Source organism: Limulus polyphemus, unplaced genomic scaffold (assembly GCF_000517525.1).
Source record: "Limulus polyphemus unplaced genomic scaffold, Limulus_polyphemus-2.1.2 Scaffold601, whole genome shotgun sequence".
Taxonomy (NCBI): Eukaryota; Metazoa; Arthropoda; class Merostomata; order Xiphosura; family Limulidae; genus Limulus; species Limulus polyphemus.
This window is the reverse complement of record NW_013666211.1, coordinates 77,178-88,373: the sequence shown is the minus strand read 5'-3', so window position 1 is coordinate 88,373 and position 11,196 is coordinate 77,178. Positions and strand designations below refer to the sequence as shown.

The 11,196-nt window shown below is 30.8% G+C and overlaps 1 protein-coding gene across 3 annotated transcripts in view; it reads right to left on the bottom strand.

Moving 5' to 3' along the window:
• Positions 1-2,790: 2,790 nt before the first annotated feature.
• The window catches only part of LOC106459392 (guanylate-binding protein 5-like), a 34,167-nt gene continuing 25,761 nt past the window's right edge, over positions 2,791-11,196 (bottom strand). The window contains exons 13-19 of one of the 3 annotated variants that reach the window (XM_022385875.1): positions 9,607-9,704; positions 8,357-8,425; positions 7,933-8,007; positions 7,408-7,493; positions 5,184-5,283; positions 3,820-3,966; positions 2,791-3,541 (exon numbers count right to left, since the gene is read on the bottom strand). In XM_022385875.1, the coding sequence (XP_022241583.1) occupies positions 3,347-3,541; positions 3,820-3,966; positions 5,184-5,283; positions 7,408-7,493; positions 7,933-8,007; positions 8,357-8,425; positions 9,607-9,704 (770 nt within the window). In that variant the 3' untranslated portion in view covers positions 2,791-3,346. Of the gene's footprint in view, positions 3,542-3,819; positions 3,967-5,183; positions 5,284-7,405; positions 7,494-7,932; positions 8,008-8,356; positions 8,426-9,606; positions 9,705-11,196 lie in introns of those variants that run through there. The other 2 variants (XM_022385876.1, XM_022385877.1) reach the window with 2 other exon arrangements.

The following is an 11,196-nucleotide window of genomic DNA, read 5'->3' as shown; positions in this document are numbered from 1 at the left end:
CTCACTACACTGTTGTCCCATCACGTTTCTAGTAAATGCTAGGGCATCCTTGAAGGAACAGGATATTTCTAGAAAACAGGTGGCGTGATACTAGTCACATGACCTTGCTGACACAACAACATTATGAACAAATACTGTTCGTGTAAGTAACGATATATAAATAATATAGTACAACTTACTTAGGGAAAATATGAATACTAGCTGTTGTTGAAGTGAAATGTAACCTTGTATAATCATCTCCAAGACCCTAACATATCTTTTGACCAAAGAAAACTAATTATGCCACCCCTACAGTGTAAAACTAGAGTGACATCTGTGAGTTTTTGAGACACTGTGCTACTGTTTAAACTGTAACGAGTTATTAATAATATTCTTATAGTGCAACTAAAAGCTAATGCTATAAAGATGTAAAATACCTGAACTGTCCATGAAAATATAACAATGTTAAATGTAATACAAAGAAAACAACTTGCTTAAAATAATGTGGTGTGTCTAAAACATTAACATTTGGGCCATGCTTTAAAATATTTGTTTGCTGTATTCCAACCAGCCATTTACAATTGGAGTCAATTTTTTGACAAGATGACAGAAATGTTTATTTCACCAATTCCTGCAGATATACTAAACCATCTAACAAAATTTGCCAACTTTAGAATTTTTTCTATCGCTGTATTATGGTTAGAATATTGTTAGAAAAAAAATAACTCTTACATTAAGTATAGCATGAGTGTTAAATTTACTTATTTTTAGAAGCAATAGTTTATCATATTTGTTTACGTAACTATGAATCATGCGTTGTGTAGTTTAATTGTTGTAAATTGGTGATTTTTGTATTATTGCATCATGTTGCTAAATCCTTACAAGTTTTTCTCGAGTGTTAGTACATCATAATATCTCATAGTGTTTGGAAAGTTCTAGGCTTCAGTTGGGATATTTATAAATATGTGTTCAAAATGTAGTTCAAGTAAGACAAAATTAGTGAGAGATGTAGTCAAACAGATCTACACTGTGCGTTTGTAAGTTTAGCTATAAAGATTGTATGGTGGCACTTTTTTTTTAAGTGAATTTTTGTAGATTGTATTGTAATAACAGAGTAGAGAAGTCAATTGTGTTCTAGAGTAATTGAACCAGCCTCTGTGGACTTTGACAAAAAGATACATTTATTTTAAAGCTCTGGATACAACTGTGTAATGAAAATTTGTATATACGTTTGACTTGTTTTAATATATTATTTTAAAATAAGTGGACTGTGTGCTGTTTACTTATTGCAAACAAGTCACAGACACCTACTGTAAAGAATCCTGCTCATCCATATATAAAACCTGACAAGAATATTTTTTTGGAAATTAATGTAATCTGTGATTGCCAATTGACAGCTCAGTGCTGATTGGCCAGTGCATTGAGAGGTTTGACAACAAGGCTTATCTCGTCCCCGAGCACCCTTCAAACTAAACTAGTAAATACCTGACCTAGCAGGGGAGAATTTACTGTTGAGAAGCATACATCAATAAGATAGCAAACACATGTCTCTCCAGTATATGTGTATCCAAAAAATGTTCTCATAGATTGAGGATTAGGATTAATACAAATTAATTCATGTGGAGGGAAGTACTTGTAGATTTACTTGGTGAATGAGATGAAAAGGAAAAACAAACCATAAAATTGTTGGCAACAGTCAATTCAACTTCGTCAATATTGACCAGCTAGTGTGTATTGTAAAATAATTTGAAATTTCTGTAATGATCACGGAACTAGTATTTTCGAAATTTATTTTGCCAAGCTATTTGAAAATGCAAAAAACACATTTACTTACCTACCCACATTTCAAATCAGTTTAGAGTTGGAACAAATAAAACTAATTTTAAGCCTAGCCTTACTTGAACTATCCCATTGAGTTGGCTACAGGAAGTAATAAATAATGTTAAATCTTTTGTTAATGCTGAAATTGAAACACAAGATTACAAAGATGAAATGAATAATGCAACTAAACTAATGATGTAATGTATGCTATATACAGAACTGTTATATAGAAGTAAGCCTGTCAGAACTATAACAGTATATATGAATCAGATCATATTTCATTGAATAATACAATTTCTCGACAGTTTAATGACACTGCACCTCCCGAACACGGAGTTCTGAGTCATGTAACAATGGGCAAATATACGTCTAGAGTAAGACACAACCCTCATTACGCACACATAACATTTCATTAGTAGAAAAGCAGATTTTACAAATAAAGCTCCATGTCTTTTAAAGTAATTATTTACTGGGCCAGGTGGCTTTGCTCCTGAGGTTTTGTGTAAATACACAATGAGCACAAAGGCAGCTGATCACAAGAACACCACAGCTATTATGTATTTATAACCACGTAAATCAACTTTCAGTGAAAAATAATCAACTTTTAAGTAGGTCTTTGACATTTGTGGCATTTCATTTAGTATATCTGTCTAGGTTTTGCTGTAAAATACCAAGCCGATTTTGCTGCAGGCTTATGAAACAAAAATATTGATAATAAAAATATGAACAAATCGGCAAATTTTGATTTTGTTTACAAACGTGAAATCACTTATTTTGCTTATTATCAATGTTTAAGTGGTCTTAATTATTGAAAAAGAATGTTTTGAGTGTTGTTTCAAGAATATGTTTGCTTTTAAGGTGGTTTTTTTGCCCGAATGTTCTTTTCAAGTTTTGAGCAAATTCCTGTATGATCCCTATTATGAACCACTATCATGGTTCATGATAGTAACTTTTAATCAAGCATCTTGTATCAATGATCAACATATGAAGTAAAACAGGTTTGTACTTTATTTCTAACAATTCAAAAACACTCCAATCAAAATAATTAAAACCATTTAATATTAAAAAAAATCTGTATTAAAATCTTCCCTAAAGTTCACCCATCATAAAAGCAAATTCATTGTGCCATATGCTTGTTGTAACATAATTTTTTTTGCTAAACTAATGATAGAGGTCTTTGTTCACTAGGTTTTAGCCAAATCTCATGGCTAACTAAAGTGGTATTTGCTTCCACAAAACTTTCAGTTGTTATGAAATCACATTTTTTATGCACATCTTGATTTCTACAATAATATGCAAGGAACAACTTGTCTCCCCTTTCAGATTTTTAAGTCATTTATAAAGTTTTGAAGTAAACCAAAACCTGTCTTCATTCAATATAAATTATTCTTCCTGAAGATATTAACATAATTAGTTTTTTTTCTTGCAGTGAATTACTTACTGGAAATACTACTTTGTAACACAGGCACTATATTACAGAATTAACAAAGGAAGTGTAAGCTAAGCCTTTTACATATCAAAAATAAATATGAAATATTACATAAAATCATGATAAATTGAATAGCCAGAGAAGCCACTGGAAAAAACCAATGATGCTAGAATACCATCCTTGCTTTGACTTTATGATGTTTTGAAGTTCTTTATCAGATATTAAGAAGTGGTCAACAATACTGTGCTTCAGATTCTGTGACCAATGTCTAGGTTTTCCTTCATTCAGGTTTAAAAGGCACACTGATCTCATCTATGAAAATATATTACATAAATTATTTGTTTTAATCTATTAAATTATTTTGTAGTAATGGAAACAAACATCCTTAATATTGCAAAAGTTTTACAATTCTTCATATTTAAAACACAGTTCAGGACTGTATCCAACTTATTCAAATAAATAAGTTATTTATTAGTGAAATATCAAGTCATCTTTTAGAGAGCATATTATACAAATAATTAACCACTTTAAAACATCTATGAACAGGAATTTAATAGATGTAGTTCTAGAAAAATTTGAATTGTACTTACATATTGTTTTACACTAAATTCTGTGGTGTACTTGTCAGCAGAAAGCATGATGATTTGTTTGGATGTTTCCAAAGGTTGTTTTACCACTTCTGTAAATGCTTCAACATTTTCCTTTCTTCTCTGTCCACAGATGCTGTGCAATCCTCTCTGAGAAGTGACAGATAAAAAAAAATATAACCTTTAGTTTTTATTTTAATAAAAAGGTGTATACATAACAATACATAACCAAGTTTACTTTAGACAAGGGTAAACCAAAAAACAATACCTAACCACATTCACTTTAGACAAAAATTAACCAGAAAACAATACCTAACCAAGTTTACTTTAGATAAAGGCAAACCACACAATAGTACCAGACCAAGATCGTGGAAAACCACAAAGAACAAGACCTGGCCAAATGTAAACAGACAGAGGCAAACATCTCCGATATTGAGTTAAAGGCCTCTTCAGTAGAGGTTTGCAAGATGTGCTCTTGAAATGCTGTGTTGAAAAGTTGTAGTATATCATTAATATAGAAATATTTTTCAAAAACAAATTATTATCAGTTTTATTTTGATATAATGTCACACAAACTAGACATCAATATGTGACCAAGTTCACTTTAGAGAAGAGAAAACTAAATAAATGTGATCTAACAGTTTGCCACTGTAAGGTAAGAAACTTGTTCTTCCATTTTCCTTGTAAACAAGTACTACGGAAAAGTGGCTCTACCAGAAATTGATGTATTTTATTGACAGTTGGCAAAATCCAGACTATTTTTTTTTCTTCAACCAAAAGTTACAATTTTGGTGATAAAGGAAAAATTACAATATCTCAAACAGTACATTTACTGATCAATATAGGATAATGAATTGTTAACTTCAATATTACCCATCTTTTATTAAAGTAGGTTACTTGAGTATATAATTTTATAGGGACCATGGTTAAAATCTTTCCTGTTACATTGACTTATTTTATGAGATCTATTTTCATACAGAGTGAAGGCTTGTATCTAAAACTGATACTTGTATTAGCAGAAAAGGAAGTTAGAGTATAAAGTTAATGTTTAGTTTCTTGTCAATATAAAAGTTTATTTCTGTGAAATTTAAATGTTCCAAATACAGAATTGAATTGAATTTTTTTTCAGTCATCGATTGCAATATTTATAAAATATAATAAATTATTAGTAGTGCACATGAAAGCTTTCTGGGTAAAAACTAATACAAGTTTGAAATATATATACTAAATTTAGCAAATAATTATTTTATTGAGAACCACAGCTTCATAATATACTGATATTGGAAAGATTATACTAAATCTTAAAATGTATTTTAGGTGACATATGTTAAACTATACGATTGCAGCTTGAGTTAATGAACACCTACTTGAAGATCTGCAATTCCAATGATATATCCCTTGTAACTGCTAAAATCTTCTGTCTGTTCTTTGTATCGTCTCTCCACTCTGAGCATTTCCATTTGTAACCTGGGTAAATGTGGTAAGAAATAAATCATATGGACTACTTTTTTGCAAATATGACTTGAACATAAAGGAAACAACTGAAGCATCTTTGAAAGAAGACAAGAGAAGAACAAATGAATTTTGATGGGTGAGACTAAGAGCAACAAAATATCCTCAAATATACCAAGTCTGTACACTAATTCTCAATAACTATACCAAGTATAATATTTTATTGGTATTCAAAACGAAAAAGGCCTTAGTCATTTTGCAATTTTAGATTATAATTAAAACATGTAAATGATACTGCAGACATATGGCAGAAGGTTTTGTGGTTGGATGAGACCAAAATTGAGCTTTTTGGCCTAAATTTAAAGCTTTACATCTGGAGTAAGCCCAATACAGCACATCACCCAATCAACACCATCCCAACTGTCAAGCATGGTTGTGGCAGCATCATGTTATGGGAAAGCTTCTCATTAGCAGGGACTGGGAAGCTTGTCAGGATTGAAGGGAAGAAGGATGGTGCAAAGTAAAGGCAAATCCTGGAGGAAAACCTGCTAGAGTCAGCCAATAATTTAAAACTGGGTCAAAAATTTACATTTCAGCAGGATGATGACCCGAAGCACAAGGCCAAAGCAACACTGGAATGGTTTCAAAAAGAAATAAGTGAATGTCCTGGAGTGGCCCAGTTAAAGTCCTAACTTGAATCCAATGGAAAATTTATGGTGAGACTTGAAAATTGCAGCTCATCAATGATCCTCAATGAACTTGTGAAAATTGGAGCAACTTTGCCAGAAAGAATGGACAAAAATTACATTAACCCATTGTGCAAAGCTGGTAGAGACTTAACCAAAAAAAGACTCACAGCAGTAATTGCTGTGAAAGGTACCTCCCAAGTATTGACTTAGGGGACTGAATACTTATACAATCAGCAAATTTCAATTTATATATTTTCTTTGCAGGTTTTGCTGACATTCAACCTTCTTCACACATAACAGTGTTAAGTTTGATCATTAGTTTTGAATAAAAGAAAGTTAATGAAAAAATTGTTTACATTATTTGTATTTCCTCAAAATGTCACATTATTGGTAGGGGGTGAATACTTTTGCAAGGCACTGTACGTTAATCGGCACCTGATCAGTGAAAGTGGGTTTTCTTGGGGTACTCCCATTTCCCCCAACATCTAAGTCTCTATGCATTGGATTTTTAAATCCTCGCCACCCTGAAGAACCACAAGTCTTATAATGGCTGTTGTGTATAAGTATAACAATACCATGTATGATGTAAATTTCTTAATTTCATGTACACAGCCTCTCACTCCCATCACGAGTGGGGTAAAGAGAAGCAAGTGCTTCTAAGCACACAGGGTTGTCTTTAATAAAAAAATTGCCATGAAAAACAAACAATTTTAGGATACAAAATTTTCAGTGGTGTTGGGATGAAGAGCAGTGTCTACATAGTACCCGTTGGTGAAACAGAAAGAAATTTACGTACAAGAATTACAGAACATTAAATAAAAAATGGCCTAGCAAATAATACTATTTTTCTACATATGGGAAATCTTGATTAACAAATCAACTGGAAATCAGCCAAAGTAATACATACGACCAGAAATTTTGTCAAAAGAAAAATTGTGGAACACTTCCTAATCCAAGTAGTGCCAAACTCTAATATCTCTGAAGGTCACTCTAAGCTGAACCCCTTTCTGACATTCTACACTCAGAATGAACTTGGACTGAAGAGGAAAGTTTCAAAACTTTCTCTTTACAAATCTGTTGTTCTGTAATAGTGTATATTAACTTCATTTTACAAGCTTATTTGTTTAGCTACACTCTGGACAATTTTTTTAAAAACTAATAAAGTGAGTGAAAATAATTTATTGCAAACTTCTGAGGAAAACCTACAATCTGTTAATGAGCTGCTCTAGAATTCTGTTTAATGCAATATGCCTTGTCATCAAATTCTTATCAACACCCTATCTAGCAAGGTTTTCCTATTTTTGAAGGCCAAGTCTAGAACTGCATTTCATTACAAATTTCGAACATTTATTTTTCATACACTAACATATTAATTTAAATGCTATAGCTGGGTCTCTCGTTTTGTTTTTAAGTTAATTAATTTTTAAGTAATAAAAAACAAGTAACTTACCTAGAATTTAAGTCTGTTTCATTCGATGGGAGTGGTATATGATTTATGTCAGTGTTATCATGAAATTGATGGAGTAATTCCTGTACCTAATAAAAATTGGACAGAGAAGTTGATACACTAATTAAAAACATACAAAGTAACTAATACAGTCAACCACTTTTCTGATGCATGAGAGAAAAGAAAGTATTAAAACTCCAGACTAGGAGAGGCATTAGTTATGCAGATTCCATAATGAATGTAAGACATTAAAAATACACAAGTTTTCAACATGAAGGTTTATATTAGCACAAAAGCCAAGTTACATTAAATATTCAATAACATATAATAAACTAAAAAAATATAATTGCTCCCAAATAAGCAAAGCATAATAAAAACATATGGTTGTAAATCTCTATACATTTAAGATTGAAATAAAGCCATTGAGTAAACTGTTAAATGAAAATGACAGAATAAAATAAAACGTAAGTTTATTAATGATGAAACTTTACAATGTATCTTTATCTTAGTATTTACTTCATCACCTACCACTGTTTTAATTAGACTTTGAACTAAATCTTCATTTTTCTTTTCAAGTTCCTTCCATTGCTCCATTAACCTGTTCTAGATATAGTAGTACATTAACTATTTGTAGCTTTTACAATGAAAAAAAACAACAACAAATAACTTAATTTAATTAATTTACTTGTATCATTTTAATTTAATATTCTCATATTAAAATACAGAAACATATTATTATCAAGAAGGAGCAAGTGTTAAGGAAGAGTAACATGTACTATCACAAACCCAAGTGTTATTGTTCTCTTGTACTAAGATAATCATATACTTGTAACCCACAAACACTTTTACAACAAGTACTTGAACAGGGATCAAACAAACTTCTTCATAACAAATTTTTTTTTAACCACAACTTATTGCTGATTATATTCTTAAACAGCTTTTAAACACTCACCTCAAGTAATGCTTTGTGTGGTTGATATAAACTTTCTTCAGAATATTGCGAGCACTGAGATTCAAAAACCTTCCAAAACAAAACACAAATACATAAGTTTTAAAACTTTTGTTCTTTAAAACGTTTATACAATTTACAAAATGAATATTACCTGAAACCCACATAAACTTCCTGATCCATATAAGAATAACTTAGTGCTTAAACTTACAAACATGTCTTACCAGTAGTTTCATATTTTTCATTTAAGTTTTAATATGATATTTAAAACAACAAACAAGACAAGTAAATGTTTTTCAAAAGTATCTAAAACACGTCATATTATATATATATATATAAAAAAATCAGTTTTAACATTAAGCTTTCACAAACCAATCTCTGTTGTAAAGGTTAACTGCTTCTTGGTGGTGTAATCAAAACATGTGCTTTTGTACCAATTATAAGTTGGTCTGTTTAGTTATTTGTAAAATCCAATTTTGTTCCCAGTCCAGTCATTCTAGATAATCTTATCAAATATTACTGTTGTTATCATAATTTCTTGTTTAATTTTAATGATTTAATATTAGTTGATCTCACTGCAGAACAAATTGCTGGTTGATGAATATACATGTAGTAGTGGCGAAGATTGTATAGTAGAAAAATTACAAAGAATATCACCAAAATACAGATTTAATATTAAAAAATAGTGTCACTTTACCAAAACTTTGGTCTTGTACTAAGCATAAACACAAAGTGATTGATAAATGCAACCTGGTATACATAGCCATATTTAACATAATAAGATGAATAATACTTAAAAGTATTTATCGCCACGTACATTAAAAAGGTACTGACTTGGTATGATTGGCTCAGGCTTCAGAAAGAAAAAGGAAAGAGTGTTGAACATTAACAGTGAGCCAATCCTACCAAGGTTAAAATCAGACAACAAATCAACTGCTGCCTAACCATTCAATACAGTATAAGGTTATCCAAAAGTTTAAAACCTATTTTGATTAACGAAGTGCAAAACAAATCAACAATAATACAGATATTCAAAAGTAAACATGAAAATATACAAGAAAACTAATATTCTGTAAACATTTTATGTTAAATATTCCCCCTCAAAATGCTAATCTTGCAAATGTTTGGGCAAGAAGTGGCATACAACTTCTCTTCATTACTATGTTTATTTAGTATTTCACTAATGACGTATCCTGACAGTTGTTAAATATGTATAAAATGTAAAATTATGTTTGAAAATTCATGAAACTAACCTTAACTGCTGTTGTAAATCCTTTTTCCAGAACATTCTTCAACAAAAAAGGCTTCAGGGGTTGATTTCCTGAGTCCTTTGTAAGAACTTTGAACTTATCTGAACATATAAGAAAAAGACCACTAGTGTATCTGATTATTATTATTTTTACAAGCATTGCAGTATGGTAAAAAAGTATCAAATATATTAGGTAAAAATTTCACAATTTCATTGTTTATTGTCTAGTACAAAGCTACACAATGGACTTTTTGTGATATGCCCACTACAGGTATTTAAATCCGGTTCTTAGTAGTATAAGAATTCAGACTTATTGCTCAGCTACTGGGGGTGGTTCAGAGTTTCACATATTTTTTACTAGTTAAATTTCTTGCAAGGTTATATGAGGATACATATACAGTCCTAGCTTATTCCTTCTCCTATAAACAACTAGTGTTAAAAAACATTACAAGTTTCCATTCAACGTCTATGAATATTTAATGATTCTTTCTAATTTAAACAACTGATAATTAAAGGATTGGGTAATATATTACATGTAGAGAAACTGTATTAGGTAAACAATCATTCCAGAAATTGACATACAATGTTTTTATTTGTAAAATTCAGTTAATTCCACAATGTTAAGTTCCTAAAGAAATACAATTATTATGGTATGTGCTAAATTCAACATTTTAGCTGTCACATTGATTTATTTGCATGTTTGACAGAGAAAGTCTTTCGTAGATGTGGAATGATCAAACAAATACCTGTTACTTATAATCTAGACACAAGATATATTATTTGTATGTAAAGAATAAGGCATTACACATTTTAAAGGTATTTCACATAATTATATTATCACTTCTACTTCTAAGATCAGGATTTGAATGTTAACAGCAGAATTTTCTCGATATTTTATTATATTCCCATTTAAACTATAAACTTATTCAACAATTTCACAGATACTTGTAAAAACCTGAATATATTTATTATTAAACAGAAAATATTATTCAGCATCTTTTATTATTAAATACTAACCTTATTCTAATTTTATTACAAAACTTTATTACTGAACCACAGCCAAAGACTACAGTTAACTGTATCAACAGCCCAAAACTAAACACCTTCCACCTTATTATTAACCTATATCTAGTCTTTTGTTGTACAACCAAGCTTTAACCTACTACTAGACTTTGAGACAAATATAGATTGTCAGTTTTGTATCTTAACACTAACATACAGCAGAAAGTTTTCAGTCTTATTGTTAACTTACAGCTAATCTTTGGTAGGTTGTTTAGGCAGAGTATTCATAATGAATCTAAGTTTCAAATGGACAGCAACTGCCTGTTGTAGAAACCTACAAATGTAGAGGACGACGTTTCGAAAGGCTCCCGCCTTTAGGTCAGTGTATGTATGGTGTTGTCTGTCGTTATAGCATTCTGGTGGATTGTGGAGAAACAGGGATAAATCAACATGAAGACGAAAAGCGGAAGACTTTCGAAACGTCGTCCTCCACATTTGTAGGTTTCTACAACAGGCAGTTGCTGTCCATTTGAAACTTAGATTCATTATGAATACTCTGCCTAAACAACCTACCAAAGATTAGCTGTAAGTT